This window comes from Mya arenaria, chromosome 5 (assembly GCF_026914265.1).
Source record: "Mya arenaria isolate MELC-2E11 chromosome 5, ASM2691426v1".
NCBI lineage: Eukaryota > Metazoa > Mollusca > Bivalvia > Myida > Myidae > Mya > Mya arenaria.
Window position 1 is genome coordinate 26,599,672 of NC_069126.1, and position 26,552 is coordinate 26,626,223.

The 26,552-nt window shown below is 34.4% G+C and overlaps 1 protein-coding gene across 7 annotated transcripts in view; it reads right to left on the bottom strand.

Annotated features, from left to right (window-relative positions):
* Positions 1–26,552, bottom strand: part of LOC128234614 (histone-lysine N-methyltransferase 2D-like) — a 258,013-nt gene that overhangs the window by 216,488 nt on the left and 14,973 nt on the right. For all 7 annotated transcript variants that reach the window (XM_052948961.1, XM_052948963.1, XM_052948960.1 and 4 more), the window contains exons 7-12: positions 26,288–26,392; positions 23,252–23,309; positions 8,621–8,795; positions 8,311–8,425; positions 6,078–6,268; positions 5,239–5,350 (exon numbers count right to left, since the gene is read on the bottom strand). In XM_052948961.1, the coding sequence (XP_052804921.1) occupies positions 5,239–5,350; positions 6,078–6,268; positions 8,311–8,425; positions 8,621–8,795; positions 23,252–23,309; positions 26,288–26,392 (756 nt within the window). The remainder of the gene's footprint in view (positions 1–5,238; positions 5,351–6,077; positions 6,269–8,310; positions 8,426–8,620; positions 8,796–23,251; positions 23,310–26,287; positions 26,393–26,552) is intronic.

Consider the following 26,552-nt stretch of genomic DNA (forward strand, 5'->3'; position numbering starts at 1 on the left):
CTGATTAATGTTTAACCCTTCAGCGCATGTTTACGAGATTGGCCGACATAGCCCATTAGCAGATGTAAACGCATCTGGCCATTTCTATTGATTACTGGATGTAAACGCATCGCCCGCATATTTCGATAGGGTCATTTCAATATTTCAATTTTGCACCTTTCTTTTAGTAAACAATATCCCGGATGATTATAAAATTAAACCTTAGCCTCTTGGGTATTGATTTTCCCTTGAAAATATCATCTGCTAAAATTAGAAGGTAATTATTTATACTGCCAATCGCAGGTGTGATATCCCATTGTGACATAATAATAAGACCACGAGGCCTAGTACTGTATGGAAAATCCCCCAAATTCATTGATGCGTAAATCATTAAGTATATTACATCAGTTTAATTTACCATTAAAATCAATAAAGTTTATAATTATTTGAAGATAATATTTTGTTTACAAATAATAGAACTATAAGTAGACCTGCTATATAGTAAAATAATAAAACAAATACAAACATGAATTTTTACTCATCTATCATACAACAATACAGGAAGTACATCCTAAAATGCTATACTATACAGTTGCATTTCATAGGGTGAAAGTTATATCACAATATGGAAAACTGTTTACAGAAAATAACATTTCATTCATATCAACACAGTGATTTGAGCAATATTGCACAGCTTAAAAGAAACTGTTCCCCACGTACCTGCAACACACCCAAAATAAATCATCAAATATTAAGAGTCTTAATTTCGAGATATGATTACAGACTTCCCGAAAGCCATCGGTCCAACTGTCCGGCTATTTTTTATTCCCAGTCACCAGGTTTTACCATAAAATCCCAATAACCGGGTATTAGCATGAGGGCCTTAGAAAAACGTTACACATGTTTTCATTAGTCGCTTTCGACACAGTGCCTGTAGAATAACCATTCGTTGCGCATGTTACATACTGTAAGTCATTTGAGCATCCGACATGGCTTCTCTTACATTTTACGAATGCTAATTAAATAAAGAGAAAACTATCAATCGATGAAGGCTCTGAAAGGAAAATGAATATAAAATGAAATTTCATGAAATAATTATTTTGTGAAATGGCAAAGAAATAGTAAATGACTCGTTATTGACAAAGAAAAGCAAGTAATAACCTGCGATGATGATGGTGAAACTCAAACCTCAAGAAATATTAACATTCCATCCACGGAAAGCAACAGACACTTAGCTGGTAGGCAATTATTCCTTCTGTCTTTCTTTATAAATTTAAAAAATAATTTAAACTGTACGAAAAAAACTAAATCCATAATAAGCTATCAAAGTGTAATCTAAATTCACCACTGTAATATAATATTTGGTATGTTGTGAGAGGCATTTTATTTGTGAAAAAAAAATTGTTGATGAAAGTTTATTTGTTCACCCACTGTCCATGATAAATGTTGTACTTTTAGGCAGAGTGTAGATGTGCCTGCGCATATAATCGAACAGACTACACCAGAACCATTGGTATCACTGCAGGTTGTCACCCTGTCCGACACTGAAAAAGTCTCTAGAATTTTTTACCTGTCTATCTGATACTGAGATAATACAGGATTCTGTAAACCATGTGATTGAAAGTCCTTACATCAGGCTTAAAATGGAACTTTTAATTTTGACAGACTGATGATTTTCACAGGAGACATACTTCAAAGCCTTTATTTAGAAATAAGCTGCTATTGATGAATAAAGTAATATTATTACTTTGTTTTTGTTCCTTTTTGTTTCAGTCCGACAGATTTTCTTTCTGTCTGACAGCGTGATATGTTTTGTCAGACCGAATGTCTGCCACTTTTTTTCAACTTTCGGGAAGTCTGCGGTAATAAATTGTTAACTACTCCAGTTTTAAGTCAATTGCGAGTTAATGTAAATTACATGCATTCCAAGATAATCTGTCTTTTTGAAGCTTCAACTATACTATATGTGTTTTCTTGATTATTTTAGGGAACATGTGTTTGACAAAAAGCAACACAAACAGAAGTCAGCATGTGTGCCAATCATATAAACGTTCAACAAAGGAACACCGTCTGTCAGGGAGCTTATGTACCGTTTACTTTAATGTCTATGATGTCAGAAAATGGAAGATTCAGCAAATCCACTATTTTGTTAGAACACTTTTCTGAGTTTAAGTTTCTCAATGTTCTATTTTTAATTACTGTATTAGTGAACTATTCAGCAAGGACATTGATTTTATATGTCATTTGTTTCTTAAATGTCAGCAGATTAAACATGTTTTATCATTAGTCAATAAAATATCAGAAGAGATGAATGTAACATTTGTATCCTATCCTCATTATACCAAAATAAGATTTGCCCCATGCACTTAGTGATTTTTTAAGAGGACGTGTATTTATGCCAAATAAATAAATACATTGTTTCAAATGTTAAACTGTCTTTGTTTTTCAATAAGGGTCATCGACTGGTCAGGCCTAACCTCCAAGTCTAGTTTGAGTGCCATGGTTGCGGTTATTGTCGAATTATCACTGGACAACATTTTAGCATTCAAGGTCACTGTGGCCTTGAACTTTGACCTGATTACCCTTAAAATCAGTAGGGGTCATCTACTGGTCAGACACAACCTTCATCTCAAGCTTGATGACCATAGTTGCAGGAATTGTCGAGTCATCACTCAGAAAAGCTTTGGTCTACCGACAAACAGACGGATCGACAAGTGCAAAGCAATATACACCCTCTTCTTCATAGGGGGGCATAATAAATTGGACTCAGGTACAATTTTTGCTTTATAACTATTTTTTGTATAAAATATTTACCAAATGTTTGTATGAACAAAATCTATGAGAGTATGTGCTTCTCAAACATTAAATCAAAGAGACAACAAAAGTTTACAAAAAACATTGAATAAGCAGAATGGAAATAAATTTTCAATAAGGACGAGTTGATTTTGATTTCATCACTAGCAGATTCTTTTCTAGGAAACACAATACGTCTGTGTACTCTATTAGTAGGGTTTTGCCAGGCATTTATGGCTTGTCGGGGACGACGTCCCTTCATGCTGCGAGGCTTATTACCAACACTGACAAGCCTTAATCCCCACAGCGAAGAACCTTATCAGAACAGTAATCAATATTGACAATACACAGCTTATGCTTTCCTAATAGTTGATCCATTGCAAGAAGACGTGTCGGCCGTATAATCATGTGCTGATCTGCTATCGTAATGGTTGGCTGATTGCCAGAAGGTGTGTCCGGAATATTTTGCTTGAAGCATCAACCAATCATGTTCTTGGCTCTCCCCAACTCCTCCCATAATAAATTGGCATTAGGTGTGAAATACATTGGACCATCATCTTTTCAATTAAGAACCTTATTGGCCTTCAATTGCAAACTAGAGCTATCACTGAAGGTGATTAATACCCCCGAACACCGTCCTGATATGAAATTGCAGTCGACTATTTGGAAAGCCAACCTATGAATGACAACTTTATTTTATGGACTATCGTCATTGTAATTTGCTAAAATAGTGTAATGATTCATGTACACTGAACTCCTTCTCATTGTGCTGTACCATTGTATAAAGTTTTACATTCCATCCAATAGTTTTCAAGTTATGCCCTGGACAAGAAAAAAGTAACAAAGGACAATAACTCTGTAATTGGCTGATAGAATTGTGGTTCCTGTACACTGCACTTCCTCTCATAACGCTCTATCACTGTATGAAGTTTTATTAAATTCCATCCAATAGTTTTCAAGTTAAGCTCCGGACAAGAAAAAGTAACAAAGGGCATTAACTCTGTAATTAGCTGAAATAGAATTGTGGTTCCTGTACACTGCACTTCCTCTCATTATGTTCTATCACTGTATGAAACTTTATTAAATTCCATCCAATGGTTTTCAAGTTATGCTCGGGACAAGAAAAAAGTATTAAAGGCCATAACTCTGTAATTAAGCTAAAATAGAGTTATGGTTCTTGTGCACTGCACTTCCTCTCATTGTGCTTTACCATTGTAAGAAGTTTCAATAAATTCCATCTAGCAGTTTGCAAGTTAATGTCTGGGAAAAAAATTGACAGCAAACAAATAAAATAAAGGGCAATAAATCAGTAATTAGCTGAAGTAGAGTTATGGTTATTGAACACTGTACTTCCTCTCACTGTGCTTGACAATTGTATGAAGTTCCAATGAATTCCATCCAGTACTTTTTCAAATTATACTCCAGACAGAAAAAAGTAAAAAAGGGCAATAACTCAGTAATAAGCAAGAATAGAGTTATGGTTATTGTACACTGCACTTCCTCTCATTATGCTCTACAATTGTATGAAGTTTAATCCAATTCCATCCAGTAGTTTTTAAGCTATGCTCCGGACAAGGTAAATTGCAACGGACCGACCGACAAACCGACCGACCACAGGGTGACTCCAATATACCCCCTTCAAACTTCGTTTGTCAGGGGTATAATGAAAAACAATAATTTTATAGTTTGACTATATAGCAGATAAGTTTAGCTAAGAATGCAGGAAATCGTAACATTTGCACTACAATTATATAAAAAATCTTGATCTAATAAATGCAGACCCCACCCCATTACTCAGTCCCGACAAGCCTTCGGAAAATCCTAGTATTATAGCCGATTCCTCGAAAAACGAGTTCTATATCTTGCAATAACCCATGACCCTGTTGACACAGACACGTGACATTAAATGTACAATCATCATACAAACCAAGTCTGGAAATACAAAGTTGTGACTAGTCTCTAGCAGCTCAAATTTTTGTAAAATCAATGTGTAACATAAGTGACCAAAACTCTTACTGATATAAAAGGTAATATTAACAATGTTTTTGTGAGTGCTACTGGATTGTTTTCATTGTTCAAACTGAACAGATTGGTCATTTGTACATTATTTTGAAGGAAACAGTTCTTATTATTGATGATTTCTTAAGGACTATGTAAAGAATGATGTAACAGACATACCAGCTAATTATGTTCCTCTATTTTCCAAGAAAACTTTAAACAATTTCAAAAAAACTTATTAATTTACACTATCTACAGGCTTCAGTGACACAAACTCATCTTTCTCGTGTTACAGAGTTGGAACACTCATGAAGTACAAAAATGTAACAAAAATATGGACTTTCTCATAATTATACAATGTGTAAATAATTTGTTCATGCACTTCCAATATTCATGTATCACTAAGCATATTTTATTACTGCGAAAAACAACTTAAATATCCAACATTTTTTTGTTCTACAAACTGACCTCTGGGTCCCTGTTTCTGCATATACGGCACATGTAGTTGACTGGTTCATCATTCCTCACTTGTTGTAACATCCCATTACCAATCGCCTCATCACAGTCAGCATGCACCAGTCTACAAACAAAATAACAACTGCCTTAATCAGATCAAATTTGACAACCACAAAAATGCATTGCAAGTAACAGAGTATTGCTAGCAGTACAATAGTCCTCTACCAGGCTTGTTGCCCTAGAAAAATATTTTAAAATAATGTGCCTAATTTCCTTATTGCTTATTGTAGCAACATGTGTGCACACAGTTTCATGTTAAGTTATGGTCAGGTTAAAGTTTTTGCATGATTTTTTTCAAACTATCAAGGGGCATACTTTGACAATTATTAAAGCCATGGTTATAGGCCTTGCTACTCATGTGCATTTTTTAACTAGTAGCATGTGAGCATTTTGCAACATGTGTACCAAGTTTCATTTAAATATCATGAATGAGTTATGACCAAGGTTTAAGTTTTTGCACAAAGACCCCACGACACCAAGCGTATATATATGTCAACTTTTCTCTCTCTCAAAAACAGCGCTAATAAAATTGAAGTGCATAATCTCTTAATGGCCCCAAATCAACATAGAAAGTTTCTTTAACCTAGCTTACCTACTTCTTGAGTTCTTGCTACATCCAGATGGATAAACCTATTATACCTTCTGGTCAAACCAAGCACTTGAGTTACATTTAACGTTTTAAGACATAGTGATGTTAATCTGATATCCACAATAGATAAAGCATGTTAAGAGTTCTCATTTTGATTGGCAGTCTGGATAATAAGCAGGGCCATTATTAACTATATACTCACTTTTTGCACATAGTGCACTGAACCATGGCCTTCTGACCAAAGTGCCTATACGCCTTGCCACACAGAGGGCAGCAGAGGCCCTTGTTACGCTGCTGGTAGCAGGAGTCACAAACTGTGAAGTTGTTGTGCCATCGTGAACTACGCCCTGCACCGGGTGTCCGCGACCCACAGTCCTCACAGATACGGCAGTTCTACAGTGACACAGAACAACACTATCGTCATGGAAATTTCATATCTTAAAACAAGTTTCACTATCAGGCACTTCAGTACTGTATTCATGTCAAAAGTCAAATATTAGATCATTTATTAAGGCCATTTTTCTTTAGAGTAAAAATTACTCTAGTTAAGTATATAAGTGCTTAATTTCACTGCAACATTTATAGTTTTATGACCTTGACCCCAGCCCCCTTAAAAGGAATACCTGGCTAGCTCTTCCCATTATGCTACCTTCACACCAAGTTTCATCACCGAACTTAAGTTATTGGATGGTCATCATTTTTCTATTTTTAATAACAGTGACCTAAGTGTCAATAGCTTAAAATTTGCTTAACCAAACAAAGACAAGTAAACAAACAACACAGATGAATGTGACATTCATACCCTAAACTGATTATACCAAAATAAGGTTTCCCTCTGCATTTAATGAACAATACATGATTTTTTTTTTCAAATGTTTAGCTGACTTTTTTCTTCCTCAAAATGTGATATCAAGACAAAGAAGCAGATGGAGGCAGAATACGGTGTTCCCAAAAGCACACTATCAAATTGGCTGAAAACTAAAGAGCAGATCAAGGTGGAGTACCTAGCTGGTGACATCGAGTCTGAATGAATAATGCTTGAGGGGGCAAAACATCCCAGGGTGGAAACTACACTTCTCAATTTTTTAAAGAACGCCAGAGAAATTGATGTGTATTATATCACGAATCATGAATGTGCTATTTGATCAAAGCTGTTGCCATATGTGCTATATTGTTGTTAATTATACCATGTACAAATATATGTGTTTGTTTTATATCTGTGTTTGTGTAATCCATAAACATGAATTAAATAAAATTGACACAAATAATCTCTCTTTTTTTCAATAATAAGTTTCCTGTTTTCACGACGGAAATATATAATAAGACTGTTCAATTGTGGATGTAGACATCAGACAAAAATCGGACTCAAATGTGTTGGGTTTGGTGCTATTTTCTGTATTTCGAATGTGTCAAATGTTTGTTATCTCAAACTTTTTTCCTAGGTCCAACTTCAACATAACAAGTTTTGGCTGTATAACTCAGGTTACAACTCATGACAAATAGAGTTTTAATAGAAAACATATTTCATTATAGGTGAGCATAATTATGTTTAAGACACTTGTAATGATTAAATAAGAACATTTTGAATAGTGCATCGAACCCCTACTTAATCAGCAAAGTCCTAAAAGTTCCCCAAAATAGGAAATTTTCAAAAAATACAGAATTTGGGTCTGTTACCTCTATTAAATGTGTTTTGTACAGCATCTACATATTTTTTAAATGACTCTTGTATATACAGTTTCTTACATGAGTTGCCATTTACTTTGAACATTTATGAACAAGTTATTTTGGTTAAAGGCTTTATGCTACAGATTTTAGAAAGGCCCAATGACGTCAGTGTCAAGTTATATTACACTAGTGTAATCTATTGAGGATATAGTGATAGGACTCTTTACTGACGTCATACATCTCGCTGACTTCCATGGGTAAACATGTCTTAGCCATGACCACGTAGCCTTCAAGGCGAATCAATGCTTATACAGTGAGATGTTATAAGCATACTTATATATATATTCCTTAAACAATATTCATCCTTTGATTAATTCTGTGTTTTAATGCATTCCTTTGATTAATTCCATGTTGTTATTCACTCTTTGAAGTTTAAACCAATAACATTGACCTAAAGATATTGCATGACATAAATGATTTAACACAAACCAGAAGAATGGCTTCCTTATTAGCAAATAGCTTAAAAATTTGAATAAACATGAGTGTGTAAAAGGTAGCACTCAACACACAGCATGACCATGGTAAAACGATGGTTGAGTGATAATGAAATGGCTGTATTTTCACTGTCAAATACGGAATAGGCAATTGAAGGCATATAATTTTAACAAAAATAATGGTTGCATTACACTTGAATGAGGAACGTCATATGATAAATAATAAATTATATTATATTAATAAATCAGGGCACATATACAGTGAACAATTACCTTGCACTTCCATCCATTTTTTGGTATGGAGGTGATGACAGGTTTGAGACAGAAGGTGTGGTATCCCTTGTCACACATGTCACACACCAACATCTTGCTGTCCTCACCAGGGTTCCTGACACACATACAAACAAAATATAATAAACGAATATGAAATACCTCAATTTCATCTTTAACATACTTTTAAATATTATCAGAATTCAATTTACTTCAAAAAGGTAATAAGATCGTTTCTGAAATTTTGAAACTGAGATCAATAAACTGGCATGGGTAAACATTGGTGTGCAAGTTGTTATGTTGATGCATGTACCTGCACATCTGGCATATTTTACAGTCAGGGCACTGCCATCCTGCGCGGACAGTAGGGTTGACCTCAACAGCAGGGTGGAGACAGCTGCCATGGTAGTGGTGGCCACATGACGTACAAAACAGCTGGCTGGCCAGGTCCCCCGCCAGGTTACACACCACACACACTGCCTCCTCACCTGCACACAACATAGGCTTAGCAGTCAATAAACTGGCCTGTATTTCATTATTGGTGGTTTAAAAACAAGAGGTCCACAAGGGCATATGATCTACTGGCATTACATTTTTGGGGGTTTATCCAAAGCATGTACATACTAGTAATCAGAACATACTGAATCCACATTCTAATGGCAGCAATCAGTGAATCATATGTGTCCTTTATTCGTAACAAAGGAGAAAAAAGTGACATCGGCATTTCACAATTTGTAGACTTTCAAAGCCACAACCTTCATTCATTGATGCAAGTACGTTTTGAAGTTAGCCTTATGTATCTTGTACAAGAAAACACAAATTGTTTTGTTTTCATATTTCTTAAGAAATAATTAAATTAGCATGGAGCAATGGAAATATTCATTTGTCTTGAGTGAAACAAAATAGAATAACAAATTATTCACTTAATATTCTAATGGTTTCCAAATAAGCATTTGATAAAAAGCTTAAATGAAAAAAGATTGTGTAAGTATTGCTTGTTTAATGCAAACAATGCTTAAATAATTATAATTTTTCCATAATTTGTTACACTTGATCTTGTGTAAGACTTCCTGTGTTTGAGCTGTAACACTTTACACATAAAACAGTATTACAAATGAAATCTACGGACATGTCCCTTGAAGGTTATCAAACACCTTGTGATAAAACTTCTAATTTGTATTTATAACCCTTCACCAAAGAAGGAAATTTCGTAAAATGTCACTTTTTAACCGATACACTTTTGACAAATTTCACACTATTTTTTTATGATTACTTCAAAAGTCTTAAAATATGCAATCTTTATAAAATTTGGCTTCAGTGCTTAACTCTAGTTGATCATTAATTAAGCAGGTTTTAATTCCATTCAGTGAAAACCATACATTTTATAAATCATCCATATTATATACAGTTGAACACCGTTAATCCGAAATCGTAGGGACCCAAAAAGTTAGTTTGGAATTTTGGAGTTATTTCAGATTAACAATTTTCAGAAAATGACAATCAGCATTTGCGAATTATAGATGTCGTGTAATACTAAGATGTGAAGATTGCAATGTCGGTTAAATGTTACCAATATGATGCATTCAGTTTGAGTGATCTTTCATATACAAAAATATTTGTTGACTTATTGTTTAATAAATGACAAATAATTTGTTATTATACTTCTTTATTAAAACAACATAAAACATCTAAAACAAAATCACAGCACATGTATGCATTCGGAAGATAGAACGAATTATACATTATTGGGTCGAGTGAGCCATTAACAAAAAAGTAGGAAAAAAGTAGGAGGTTTTCTGACAGAAAAGAAGGAAATAGTAGGAATATTTTTTTACAAAAAAGTAGGAAAAGTAAGAATATTTTTGGTTAAATATGTAATTATTAATTAGCTATTAACTTACCTAGAGGAGATGTTTTTAATGCAAAATCATACCATTCAATATGCCATTGAATATTTTAGTGAATGATGCTTGGTCGGTTTCTGTTGCTGAACTGTGTGGGTGAAAAGATGATGCACGTCAAAGTGGAACATGTTGCCACAGCTTTCAACAACAGAAACCAGCCAGTTTGACATCTTTTGTTCATTTTCTGCAAATAAAACTAGCACAAAGATCAAACTTTAATATTTTTGCGGACTTTAATTTCAAAAAAGTAGGAATAGTAGGAGTTTTTTAGAAAAAAGTAGGAAAAAGTAGGAAGCTGTTAAAAAAAGTAGGAAAAAGTAGGAAAAGTAGGAAAAAGTAGGAACGCTGGAACGCCTGGCAATGCGGCAATTGGATCTGATGAGCTAGACATTTTCGAATGATATTCAGGTTGTGTTAACCAGCTGCCCAATTATATACACACTACATCTCAATATGAATCGCTCAATTCCGACATCGATGAGTGCTCAATGTCATTCTTAACAACCGCTAATTGTGCTCTATTGTCACCTCAAGACAATGCACGAGTGCATTCAAAGAATGGTGTGAAAAACTATGACATGATCAAGTTCGAAATAAGAATTGATAAATTGGTGTAAAATACCAAATTGGGACCGTAATTTTTATTTCGGATTAGTGATTATTTCGGACAAGCGTTTTCGGATTAAAGAGTAAAAATTTTGTTAAATAAAGAAGGAGTAAAATCGGGTCTGAAAAATAATTTCAGATAAACGGAATTCGGAATAGCAGTGTTCAACTGTATTTACACTACAAACCACACATGTTTTGCAGATTTTGCTTATTGCTGCGATTTTTACTATACCCCATGATATAAGCATAATTCCCACCAGGTTCACAAACACTATATGTGGCATTGCGAAGCGTTAATAAACAGAAATTAAAGTTATTAAGGTAGATGTCAATTTTCTGAAAGCTATTTTTTTTGTTCCCTTCCTATAAATATAATTCTTGTCAGTTTTATTAAACTCGTACAAAATCGACCTGTTATCAACAAATCACTTGGTCCCTACTCAAAACATATTCTGATCCCTGAAAATAATGCTTTGCAACTGTAAATGTTTTCAGTCGCTAATGTCACTTTATTCACACATACCTAAATTTTAAATGCCCTAGTTAAACTTGTGTGAAAGTGAAGTTTATATAATAGATTGATTAAAATGTAGCATATAATAATATGCTACACTGATTATTGGTGTTAAAAATAGCAAGAAGCTAAGCCTTCAACCATGCACTGTGAACTTTGAATGCGTGTTTGACCCCAGTCACTTTTAATTGTAATTTTCCAAAAATCTTGAAATAGTAACAAACATAACAAATCACATGCAAGCAAACACTTTGTGCAAACAGGGTGAGGAATCAGGCGACTTCTTAGGGGTTCGCACATGGGTCACCATAGGTCACGCCCGATATAAACACACAAGTTACATTAATTTCTCAATAACTTTTTAACAGAAAAAAAAGGAATATGTCTAAGCCTATTTTCTGCTTCTACAAGTGTGAAATATTTTAGAACAACACAACACTGAAATCTTGGCCAAGCAGGAAATAGCATAGTCCAGTGTTCCTACTAGCCCATTTTTTGAGGGCAGTCTGCCCATGCCCCTTTTCATACGACCCTGCCCCCTTTTTGGGTAGTGCCCTTTTCACAAATGCTCGATTAGTGCCATTTATCCAGTTAGTGCCCTTTTTACTATCATCATGAAAGATCAGCAGCCCTTGATCCACTGTCATAATTGAGACAAATTTCGTGATATTTATGATAATAGTGTTCACGCTAGGTGTCACCATGATGCCCCATTGACTGCTTGAAATATGCCGTACTGCCCATTTATCTTCCCATGTGCCTTGTCCGTGTCATATGACAGCTTATTGTGTATTTGTGTAATGAGCAGACGACCTGTGTATTCATAATAGGTCATCATCTAATCCGATAATTAGGAAGAGCTAAATAGTGAAACATCGCCAGGAGGTGCAGCTATTGAATGTCAGCCAATCAGAATATACATTGAGAACTCGTTCATTCAATGATGAAAGTTCGTAAAATGTGATAGAAAAATGCGATGGGATGGTGAAAAAAGTTGTCAATCACTATTATCACCTTATAATATAATTGGTAATTGTATTGTACGGACGAGACTTGCCATTTTAAACATTGTTGATTGAAGCAGACGGTCACTGCCGATTTGTAAACATAGGAAAGGTGGCCCAAATACATCAATTTTTCAATTGTTTGAAAATTTATTTGTAAAAAATTCATGATGAAAATTTCTATGTAACCCACAAAAATATTTTGATGCTTTATATAGTGTTTACCTAAGGCTAACACTTCTACAATCATGTCAAAATTCGCCGAAACTGCCATTTTGTCAGAACAAATTACAGAGTTATTTTATCAATGATCTATGTTTTATTTTTGTTTTTTTAAGCAAGTAAGGGCAGTGATTTTTGTTGTCATTTTATTCTAAAACATCAGCATATCAAACATTATTATACCAAAGACAATTAAATAACAGCCAGACTGAATGTAACATTCGTACCCAATCCCGATCGTACCAAAGTAAGATTCATCCCCTGCATATTTGTTTTTATGTATTTATGCCATTATAATTGTTTCAAATGCTTAACTGTCTTTGTTTTTTCTTCATTTTAGATGCTTTTAAGGAGAAATATGTGACATTGCACTTAAAGGAGACTCCAGAGAAGTACAAAATTTTGAGAGAAAAAAACAAAAAACATTTTGTTCAAGTATGGAAATGATCGAAAATGATTTAAATTGAGTATGAAAAAAAAAACAAAAAAACCTTGTGACAGGGGTGGACCCCTCCCACAACCACCCCCATTTGCCCTTACTCGGCTCATGTAGCTTGCCCTTTTCAAAACTCCACCCTGCCCTTTTCAAATCCTGGCTGGAGCACTGGCGTACCACCACGCTGGCTACCGTGGAATATATCCCAGCGACTTAACCCCAATGACACAATCTCTCTTGCATAGGCAATGCCTTTTTTACACAAAACGCCTGGTTTGTTGTGTTATGGATGCAATCTTGAATTAAAACTAACTTTCAAAAGAAAACAATTTTTAAACTCATGTTAAAAAACCGATACCATTCCATTAAGCAAAAGAATAAAATCTCACTATGTGTTTCTACAAAGCTTATTCTCAGTTTAGCTTGATTGAAACTTCTCTCTAGTTAAATTACAATACCGGTCTTATGGTTAAACTTATTTATATGCATCAATAACTTAAAATACTATGTTGCATTGATAACATCTTTTCTTCTTTTCTGCAGCATTATCACATTTGACTAGCCTTCCTTGCCATTGAATTACAAATTTCTTCAAAACTATGTTTGCTCCTGAACAGGATATATAGGATATGGATACTGGAAAATATTATTTTTCACGTTGCTTTTTAAAGCTAACAGTAAATCAGGTAAGGAGTGAACAGTAAAATCAACACTTCAGTTCAATGTCGAGAGGACTTTTTGTTAAGTGATTTTGAAATAACCCATTGCAGACTAAAAGAGAAGACACAAAAAAAAAAGGATAGGATTTACAAATAGGGTAAGACACTTTGGCAGACTGTCATATCACTCGCCAAAATAATTACAGAATAATAATGTGTTTGATACTGAAGTAGGGGAAGTCATAACTATATCATCCAGACATAAATTAAAGTGACACTCTTATTCAAAATCAATACATACACATGAATAACAAACAGCATTTTGAATGACCTTCATAAACCTTGAACTACTTACTTAATAATGTATTTATGGAAATTATTAATTACTGATAACAAGATTTTAACGCAAAAATATTTAATGGTTGGTGAGTGCCGAAAAATTTACTGTAATTAATTATTGTCTCATAAGGTACCATGTTTTCTGCACCGTTCTCTCAAATTATAAAAACCATTGTTTTCAATTTTTATTCATCCTTTTTGGTATAATAAAACAATTGTATTAGTTGCGGTAAATCATATTTGGGAGTAAGAGTGCATCTTTAAAGGTAACAAGGCAGTCTAAAGGACCACTATATCCCCCGCCATTGTTGTTTAGTATATTTTGTTTTTCTCGAAACCTGACTGGTACGTTCAATCTGACCAAAAATGTACACAACCACTGGTCAAGAGTGGAAATTACAAGTTGTTTGATTGGTAACCTAAATATTCTTGGATATATTTAAATATTATAAAAGGATATTTGTAAGTCAAATTTCCAAGTTATTCATATTGTGTGTAGTGTAGGTAAGTTCAATGTCAGAGTTATTTTGGCTAAAACGAGCATGTGTACTAAACGAGCATGTGTACTATGACCTTAAAATGTCAGATGTGACCTTGTCCATTGAGTTATGGGCCCTGGTCAAGGTCACTGCACATCATCTCAATGAGGACAACATTTGTACCAAGTTATATGGTAATCCATCAATGCATAAGAAAGTTATAGCGCGGACACAAGCATGTGTACTCTGACCTTTAAATGTCTCGTGTGACCTTGACCTTCGAGATATGGACCCGGGTCAAGGTCACTGCACATCGTCTCAATGAGGACAACATTTGTACCAAGTAATATGATTATCCATCAATGCATAAGTAAGTTATAGCGCAGACTTGAGCATGTGTCCGTGGCGGGGGATTGAAAATGTACAATGGGGTAAAAACTCTAATAATACCAAAAACAGAGTTACAGTTCCTGTGCACGACGCTCCTCCTTCATAAATCTACTGGTATATGAAGTTTAAAGTCAATAACCCAAGGCCATTCCAATAATGCCTTCCGCCTCAATTACATATATATGTATTTTTTTTTCTATATGGTACCTAGGTCTATATGAAGTTTAAAGTCAATAACCGTAAGGCATTTCCAATAATGCCTTCTGTCTCAATATCATATTTGTATATGAAGTTTGAGGTCAATACCACAAACACCTTTGCAAATATGCTCCAAACAAAACCTAAGTATATTAAATAAAAAGGGCCATAGCTCCGTGAAAAAATCCCTCGGGCAATTATCCCTTCCACTGAGGCAATTATCAACCAAAAGCCATGGTCAACCATGTATTATTCTATAAACTAGAGATTGCTTTTTTGAAAAAGCGCATGTCTCCCCCATTGTGTGGTCGTAGGTGAGAAATAATCAATGATGGACATGAAATTTGTACTTCCTCCCTACCAAGTTTGGTGAACCTAGGTCAAACCATTCTCAAGATATTGAGCGGAAATGTTTTTTACATTGGGGGTCGCCGCGACCTTGACCTTTGACCTAGTGACCCCAAAAACAATAGGGATCTTCTACACCTCATGACCAACCTCCCTACCAAGTTTGGTGAACCTAGGTCAAACCGTTCTCAAGATTTTGAGCAGAAATGTTTTTTATATTGGGGGTCGCCGCGACCTTGACCTTTGACCTAGTGACCCCAAAAACAATAGGGATCCTCTACACCTCACGACCAACCTCCCTACCAAGTTTGGTGAACCTAGGTCAAACCGTTCTCAAGATTTTGAGCAGAAATGTTTTTTATATTGGGGGTCGCCGCGACCTTGACCTTTGACCTAGTGACCCCAAAAACAATAGGGATCCTCCACACCTCACGACCAACCTCCCTACCAAGTTTGGTGATCCTAGGTCATGCGGTTTTCCAGTTATCGATCGGAAACGAACAAACCATTCTCCTGATATTGCACGGAAATATTTTTTTACATTAGAGGTCACAGCGACGTTGACCTTTGACCTTGTGACCCCCCAAAATATAGGAGTTTTCTAAACCTCATGATCAACCTCCCTACCAAGTTTGGTAAACCTAGGTCAAACCATTCTCAAGATATTGAGCGGAAATGTTTTTTACATTGGGGGTCGCCGCGACCTTGACCTTTGACCTAGTGACCCCAAAAACAATAGGGATCTTCTACACCTCATGACCAACCTCCCTACCAAGTTTGGTGAACCTAGGTCAAACCGTTCTCAAGATATTGAGCGGAAATGTTTTTTACATTGGGGGTCGCCGCGACCTTGACCTTTGACCTAGTGACCCCAAAAACAATAGGGATCTTCTACACCTCATGACCAACCTCCCTACCAAGTTTGGTGAACCTAGGTCAAACCGTTCTCAAGATTTTGAGCAGAAATGTTTTTTATATTGGGGTCGCCGCGACCTTGACCTTTGACCTAGTGACCCCAAAAACAATAGGGATCCTCTACACCTCACGACCAACCTCCCTACCAAGTTTGGTGATCCTAGGTCATGCGGTTTTCCAGTTATCGATCGGAAACGAAGTGTGACGTACGGACTGACGGACTACCGGACTGACGGACAGGGCAAAAACAATATGTCTCCCCCAGAGAGGGGGAGACATAATAAAACCTAAGGAGCTATGACGTCATTGTTAATTTCAATATTGCACTCAGGTTGGATGAGCGCAACATCATTAAATGATATACAACGTTACAAAAATCAGCTATTCTTTTACTCAAATGTATGTTGTCAGTTACATTTCTTTAAGAACAAATACTCAATTGCGAAAGTTACTGCTCATTTTAAATCGTAATGAATATTTTTTTTAATGTCAATATAATAATTGATCCTATTTTTCTTGCAATTATTCTGTTAGAAAGCAGTCGAACAAGCGAGCAAATGACCAAGAAGCGCTAGCACGCTGTAAGGATTTTGCTCACATGCCCTACTGCATTCATACAGCATATACGCAAGATTTTTTTTTAGATTCATCCATAAATATGCCCATCTCCTCTTTCCCTTAATTTTTATTTAATTCAAGCTCGTAGTTGCTGAGAAATAGCCCTGACATGAAAAGTGGGTAGAGCAGTCTTATGTCACACTAGTGTACTATAGAATTTCTGTGAAAAATCATTAAAACAAAATGTGCTGATAATATGCACATCTCTTCTTGTACATAAAGCTTCCAATAAAGTTTCATTGAGTTCAAGCCAGTAATTGCTGAGAAACAGCACAGACACAAACAGTAAGACAGACTTGTCCTAGATTATCCAATATAAAAAAGAGCCAGATATGCGAATAATATGGGCATCTCTTCTAGTAAGTTAAGTTTTCCATAAAGTTTCATAGAATACAAGCTAGTGGTTGCTGAGAAAAATCCAGGACAAGAATAATGGGACAGACATACAGACAAAAAGATTGGAAGGACAAAGCAGTGACTACACGCTCAATCATATTTCATAGGAGCATAAAAATATCCACAAAAATACATGAAGCATATATTTCCAAGGTAGGAGTAAGCCAACAGGCAAGCTTTATCATCAAAGAGTGCAGACAGAACACTGATATGACAAATTTTGAGAGTAAATATACAGAATGGAGTTCTAAATGCAAAGCTTCAGTATTACCTTCCTGGCCTGAAAAGAGATGTGCCTTTTAATGATATATGGATCAAAGAATTTACTTCAGATGAAAAGTATGGCTTTTTTGCATGCCAGACTAGGGAATGAAACTCCCAATTACTAAACAAGTTTATTTAAATAAACGTTTATGAAATGTGAAAGAGTCTTACAACTACTTGCAGTGTGGGTTTTTTCCTGACCAATTTGGGGCCATAATTCAGGCCCATTCCTAATGCTTAAACATATCAATAAAGGTTAGACCCCCAAACTGGGTTTCTATAGAAGAATTGCTGTATTCTTAAAGAAACAAACATTATCACATACTTTTATCTATTTTGTATAAAACAAATAAATCATTTTACAGACTTCCCGAAAGGCTTTGGTCATACGAACATGACCAGCAAATTTTGATCCGGTCCGACGATTTCTGAACAAAAATCGGTCCAACTGTCCGGGTATTTTTATTCCCGCTGACCTGGTTTTAGCATAAAATCCCGGTAACCAGGTTTTAGCATGAGGGCCTTAGAAAAATATTACACGTCTTTTCATTGGCCACTTTCGGCACAGTGCCTGTAGAATAACCAATTGGTGCGCATGTCACATACTGTCAGTCATTTGCACAACCAACATGGCTTCTCTAACATTTTACAAATGCTAGTTAAATAAAGAGAAAATTATCAATCGATGAATGCTCTGAAAGGAAAATGAATATGAAACGAAATGTCATGAAATAATTATTTTGTGAAATGGCAAAGAAATAGGAAATGACTCGTTATTGACAAAGAAAAGCAAGTAATAACCTGCGATGATGATGGAGAAACTCAAACCTCAAGAAATATTAACATTCCATCCACAGACAGCTATGGACACTTTGCTGGTAGGCAATTATTACTTCTATCTTTAAAAAAATACCTCTTACCTTTGTAAATGTAAAAAATAATTTATTCTGTACGAAAAAAAACCAAATCCATAATAAGGTATCAAAGTGTAATCTAAATTCACCACTGTAATATAATATTTGGCATGTTGTGAAAGGCATTTTATTTTAAAATTGTTGATTAAAGTTTATTTGTACATCCACTGTCCATAATAAAATTTGTACTTTTAGACAGGGTCTAGATGTGCCTGCGCATATAATCGAACAGACCACACCAGAACCATTGGCATCACAGGAGGTTGTCACCCTGTCCAACACTGAAAAAGTATCTAGCGTTTCTGAGCAGGGATTCCAGCAGGATACAATCGACCTCGTCTCAGAATTTTTACCTGTCTGTCTGATACTGAGATAATACAGGAATCTGTATATCATGTGATTGAAAGTCCTTACATCAGGCTCTTGAAATGGAGATTTTACACTCTTTGTGACAAACAGGACTTTTACCCCGATATTGATGAGGAGTGTTTCGAATATCAAGATGAACTTTTGAATTTTGACAGAATGATGATTTCATGAGAGACATACTATAAAGCCTATATTAAGAAATAAGCTGCTACCCTTCTCAAAAAAAAAATACACTTTTTACCAAAATGCACTTAAAACGCACTAAAAAGTGTATTTTTCCTGCGTTTTTCTGAAAAAGTGTATTTATTCTGTGTATTTTTATGAATAACTGCGTAATAAGTGTATCTTTTCTAAATAAGTGTATTTTTTCTGCGTCTTTTGTTAAATGAAGTGCGTTTTTTGTGTAAATAAGTGCGTCTTTTCTAACAGAAGTGCGTTTAAGTGTATTTTTTCTGTCAATAAGTGCGCTTTTTATACAGAAGTGCGTTAAAAGTGAATCTTTTAGGTTTTCGTTTTCAGCAGAGTGTGTTTTAAGTGGATCTTTTAAGGGAAAAGTGTGTCTTTATTTTGTTTCTTTTTTTACCACCAATAAGTGCGTTTTAAGTGCGTCTTTTATTTTGATATTTTTCTGACCACCAGTAAGTGCGTTTTAAGTGCGTCTTTTTTATAAGAAGTGAATCTTTTACTTTTTTTAATATTAATGTGAATCATGCCCTTCTCAAAATAACATTTATGAAATACACACATAAATACAAGAATATGAATGAATGAATAAATAAACCAGTAAATAAGCATTTTATTATTGATCAATATACCTTCAAAATAAACAAAAAAAAATAAATATATATTATAATTTCTTATTTATTGTGTAATCAAAAGAATACATTTTACTTATAGGCAAGAATCAATTGCATGTAATTACAACATTTATAGAATTATTATTCCTTAAGTTTCTTGTAATGACTACCAAATTCTTTGTCATTTCCTTTCCAATTTTACAACATGCATGATAAGCCTGATCATATCTGATTGTACCAAGGACCAATTAAATCTCAGCATTTAGGGAGCCAATTTCAAATCAAAGCTACTGGTAGCCATTCTGTTGGGATTTCATTAAAAGAATATTGATGATGTTTTAATTAATAAATGGATTTACACCAATTAAAACAAATTAATATTAAAGGGATTAGTGAAATAAAATAATGATCATTAGATCAGGTGAATATGAACTATGATTAGAAACATGACAATACCACTATTGGATGATTTGTGATAAACTGACATGTGAAAGCACTCAGGTCATGGTATGTATTCTTTATTTCAGTTGTTAATTTCACTGTTATGACACTTGACTACTTTTGGGACTTTTGTCAATCTAGTGCACATATTTTAATAAATAACAATGCTGGTGTAGATAGTAGCTGGAAGTAGGATTATTGGTTCCAGATAGTAGATGAAGTTTTAAAACTCCATGAACATGCACTTGTTTTTATCCTTATATATGTCAGGGTTCCCGCTGGCGATCGCCATTGTCGCCATTTGCGACAAAATCGAAAAAGTGGCGACAACTTTTCAAATTTGGCGAATTTATGGCGACAACGATTTTTTTCTAAAATATTTTCTTAAAATGACGTAAGTGGTGACCATGCGGCCTGCATGATAATCGATTCTGTCACTGTCATAAATCAAGCGCATCTGCTGGTGCGACAACAAAAATTAATCCGATAATTAGGGCAAGCAGTCACGGCCCAGTCAACACCTCGCTAATTATTGCAGAATTTTATTGCTTTCACGGATAAACAATGACATCCTTTAACTGTTATGTCTCTTATTAGCAAACAATTTTAATATTTAGCTCAACAGCCTTGTTGTTGCATAATTATCGTGTTAGTTTTAAATATGCAAATCGTAGAATTTTATGTTGTCGGAAAGTCACGTGATAAGCAAATTTCGTAATGACGTTTACGCGCTAAAAATAGACTTGCTTTCGGTTTTGTCACAATTTGTAATTGCTATAAATGCAGCATTCTAAGAGTTCAAAAAGTGTCAAAAAGATTAACAGAAATCAAATAAATAGGATTAAACCCCATTTGATAAGGCTTCTAATATGTTGGCTGGAGTAAAGAGTAGGTAGACAAATTTCTATTAGGAAAGTTATGGCCCTAGTTTGACATATATATAGTTATATTTCTTTGAGTTTCCATTTATTTTAAATTTATCTCATAATTTCACAAATGTATTCTTTTATTGTATGTAGGCATTAGACTGAAATCAACATATTGATGTTTATGTCACATTTTTTGCAATATTTTTTTATTTATATACTAGTCCATATACAATGAATTTTGTCAACAGAATAACAATTTGCTATTAATATCTTGTGCTTCATGTACAACAAAATGTTATGATTTGCACGACAATGTGCTAATTAAATGCAATTTAAGGCTCTTAAAATGCTTAAACCCCATGAGCTTCAGGGGGCTTCGCCCCCTTGGCCCCCACAAGTGCGCTGCCCTGGACCCGTAAGGGGGCCTATCGCAGCCCCCTTAACCCCCCGCGAAAAAGTGGAGACAACTTTTTAGAACCCAGGGGGAACCCTGTATGTTAATATAATATTAACATATTAAGCAGAAATTGCCATGTTTCCATAAATATGCACACTAGCACCTTTAAAGTTATACAAATGATTACAGTGTTGGTTTTTGGAGGGGTCATAAAACTGTCATCTTCCACATGGCTTACCAGTTATTGGAAACTGGCCAAATTGGGTCAATCAATTTAAGTACTAATAAAGTCATTACTTATTTAAAACATGATACCCTGTTTTATTCCAGAGCTGTCAGGAATCTCTAGATTTGACAAAAATATAACAAAATATTCTTGAGACTGTCATTTTCCAATTTGTAGCTTACAGTTTCATGATTTTCTATCAATTATTTTTGCCACTGAGTAAAAGGTTATTTTATTATTGCTAAATTTTACAAATATGTACTTGTTTGTCTGACTGTAAATACATTATGTCCAGTTACAAGGTGTCATGTTAAATTAATTATGAGATAAAAAAAAATTATATATGTAACACAAACTCATGTTTAGGAAATTTAAATGAAAAAAAATCAGTATTTATTTATTCAAATGTGTTCTATTTTTGATGGTTCAATATATTTATATATATATATATATATATATATATATATATATATATAAATAATATATTAAAAGTGTCCATTTTTTATTTTTGCAAAAATGGACACTTTTAATGCAGGTAAAATGCACCTGAGTGAATTTGTGCTCTTTTTTAACACAGAAAAATGCTCTTTTAATGCAGAAAAAATGCACTTTTAACGCATTTTTTTCCCCATAAAATTTGGATGCAAAAGATTCACTTTTAATCAGTAAAAACGGAAGTGCGTTTTAAGCGCGTTTTTAGGGATCAAAAACGCACTTCTTTACTGAAGTGCGTTTAACTGGGTTTTTAACCAAAAAATGCGCACTTAAAACGCAGTTGAGTGCGTCTTTTCTAGAAGTGCGTTTTTACCTCAAAAAAGCGAACTAAAAACGCACTTTCAAGAAGTGCGTATTCTTTCTAAAAAAACGCACTTAAGTGCGTTTTAACTGCGCTTTTTGGAGAAAAGACGCACTCAACTGCGTTTTAAGTGCGCATTTTATCCAAAAAAACGCGGTTTAAACACACTTAGTGCGGGTTTTTTTGTGTAAGTTCGTTTTAAGTGTATTTTTTTGTTAAAAAACGCACTTAAAATACACTCAAGTGCGTTTTTAGTGCGATTTTTTGGACAAAAGCGCAGAAAAATACGCTTAAGTGCGCTTTTCTGTTCAATTTTATTCACTTTTTACGCACTCGGTAAGAAAAATACGCTTAAAACGCAGTGCCAATACCGCTGCGTTTAACGCGCGTTTTCTGCACGCGCGTTTTCCGCACTTTTTTGAGAAGGGTATTGAGGAATAAAGTAATGTTATTACTTCGTTTTTGTTCCTTTTGTTTCGGCCTGACAGATTTTCTTTCGGTCTGACAGATTATATGTCTTGTCAGACAGAATGTCTGCCACTTTTTTTCAACTTTTGGGAAGTCTGATTTTAGTCAAAATGGTGCATTTTTTCCCAATAAGAAATGCTCAACTATGAGAAAAAACTCTTTATCAACTACACATAATTTCTGCTTTTGGCACAGTTTATGAAGATCATTCTAGCTCATTTATACACATTTTTATACAGGTAAGATAACTTTACATTCAGGGGATTAAAATGACTTTGTGGAAAAAAATCTGAACGCTAGGTCAATTTCATTATTCATTTTTGTAAGATAATGGAGTACTATGCGTTTGTAGGCCTGTAAGTGGGAGCTTACCTAGAGCGTGGGCCTCGTCACAGTGTTCCTGACACAGCAGGCTCAATGTCTTCATGTCCTGTAATATACAGTACAGCGATCAAGGATTCTTCATCACAATATGCACGCCAAAAACCTTCACTGCACACAAAAATAGTACATGTTTGTCTTGGCCTTTAAGTGCACCTGGGCGATTCAGCAAAAGGCCTGAGTTTATGAAATAACATGTTGTAGAACTAGACAGTTAAATCAGAACTGGCACTGTAATTTGGAGATGCTACTTGAAATTGGTCGGAAGGGTAAGTTAGTGACAACTAATCAGATAAATTTAATAATTGATAAGCAAATCATACTGAAATAGTAACTGGAATAGTTGAGAGTGTATTTTCTCTTGAATGCTTACTTCAACAACTTTTTTGTCTTGAATATTTCAGAATTGGTCCATCATATTAAATGGCAAAATTATAATTTTAAACTGATTGTTGCAGAATAAGCACCAGTCTTAGAAATGATCTTTTAGTCCAACTCTACCTTCATTTAAGCCAATGTCATGGGCCTTGCAGTATATGTGCATATTGTCTCTGGTAACATGTGCAACATTGGAATATTTTTTTTGGAGTTATAGCCTAGGTTTAAGTTTTTCATACATGATAATGACGTCAAAGGCTACAACAATATCTCAACTTCTTAATTTTATAAACAGACAAGCTCAAAATTAATTATAAGTTGTACATTCATAGTGCTCGTAAATTTGGAAAGAATTATGGTGTTATGACTACCATATCATACTGAATATATGAAAAAAATGCCTGCGTCCTATCTATTTCTGGCCGATTTGCTTTAAAAGAGACATAAATGGAAGAAAATGTGTTTGTTTACATTTTTAACTTCAAAGGGACATAACCACATTGATCGGCAGTGTAAAATCTGGTAAGGTTAGCATCACTCAGGTGAGTCTAAATAAGTGTACCGTAAATGACTGGGTATAAGATGATAGGGGTATTAGACGCAGGGAAAAAAATCTGTGAAAAGTCCAAGAAAAAACTTTTAATCAATGTTTTTGGTTAAAAGACGCATAGAAAAGATGTCAAATCGTCTGGCATTTTCGGCCACCATGTTTGTTGAGTGACAAAAAAAATTTTTTCGTGAAAATGGCGAAGGGTTATCTTTAAAACCATACAATGATAAACTGTTGAGAATGAAAAGTTAAGTTATACAAAAACCTTAAATTGTACGGGTTTGTTCTCAAAATGTCAACACCTACAGAAAAGAATAAAGTACCGTAATTCACCTAAGAGTTCGGACACTCTAAATATTCAGACATCCATAATTATTTTCCAAAATAATTTATTTTGCGTACCTAATGTTCGGACACCCAAAGGACATCAATCATACCTTTCACAGTTACTAAGTTTCACAGACGAAGATTATTGATTTTTATCTTTACAATGCCTGGCTAGATTACCTAACCGTATACACCACTGTGACAAGTTAATTAGTTACTACCCCATCCTAAACGATTTATTGCCTGTTGAAAAGGAAGTGTGATATATTTATTGGAGGATTAAAGAAACAACAAGGGCAATCAAGGGATTAAGAAAACATAAACATGACATGTTTGTAAAACGATCTGCCAATAAACTTTCAAACTTGTACCACACTTATAGACTGTAAGAAGCAATAATCGTACAGTTATACATTAATCCTGCATAGCAATGTCCATGCTCTCCATGAGATACTCGTGGGTATAACTGTAAGTTATGTGATGTCACACAGTGTGACTCTTTGATCTAAAGCCAATAGAATGTGTTTATTCAATTCAATGCATGTATAAAATGGTGTTTTAATTAACTTGATAAAGGATTTACACTTATAGGCGTAATATATAAGTTAATGACCATTGATAAACAGGTTAAAAGCAGTCGAGTTTCTCACACCTTCTTGCACAACTGACAAAAAATATTTTGACAGTGCCCAACTTTGCTTTTTTATATATGCAAGTTGAATTATTGTTCAATTCAATTTACTATTCAAAATAATATTGAATAACTTTAATCGAAAAATATTTTTGTTTAAATTATAAACGTCTTACGATATACCGTATCCTGATCTTCAACTGCCGTTTTAACTCATATATACTCGATTGATATGACGTGAGTAACATCCCTTTCTACATAAATCTAAACAAACTCTAGGCTTGAAATCGACCTCAGAAAAAAAGTTGTTCCTGGGTATTATACGCAGGCATTTTTTTTGCATCGAAATCTGAGGGAAAAAAGGGTGTCTAATACCCAGTCATTTACGGTACTTCAATATTTCAAAGTCTCTATATTGTTCAAAAGATTTAACGTAGAATAATTCTGTATTAAAATAATATATAAACATGTGTATTGTGAACTGGCATAATTTTGAACCGTCAATGTTCGAAGGTGTGAAAGACTCAACCTGTCTTGCATTTTACCACATGTTTGTAATACCTAGCTAAAGGTGTTAACATGTTCATAACATTTATGTACAATATACAGCTGTTGCCTTTATAATTCACATCGAGTGAGAGCAACATCTGGACTGTTAATATTGTTATTTTGTTATGAATGTATAATTCACGTTGACGGAGAGTAAAATCGTGATTGTTATTGATGTTATTTTAATATTTATGTACCTGACCTTTGTGCTGTTTAATTCAATATTCTTTGCCTTTTTTCACAATACAATAAATTTTGTCAAAACAAAATGGTGTCTGCTTGTTCTGACATTTTTTCACTGCATCCTATCTGGGGGTTTTACCGATTTTTCACATAATTTTTTACCTGCGTCCTATCTATGCTAGTGTCCTATACACAGTACAATATGGTAAACAAATACACACAAGTGTATATTTTATATTTTCAATTAATTATCAGAGTAAAATACTCAAGTTCAATGAAATTTCTTTAATGATTATTATGTTGGGTGCCTTTCAGCGAGTATTTGATTTATTCAATCATTGTGACTTTACCCAGGTAAGACCTGATTCGTGTGTGAGTGAGTTAAACCCCAGACCTAAAGTGTTCATACCTGAAAACATCCGCCCCCCGAGGCACACGGATAGTGGTACATTTTACTACAGTGCGGCTGTCTACACCGAATTGTCGCACCAAAACGGAGACAATAGCTGCATTTCTATAACAAATCATTTACATCAAACTTTAGTTACATGTACAATTTACATGAAAGAAAGAAAGTAATAATACATGATAATGAATTTAGAAGCAAACAGTTAAATGTTATCGTACTCAGAAATCTTCAGAAACAACCAATACATGTAATTTTATTATATAGA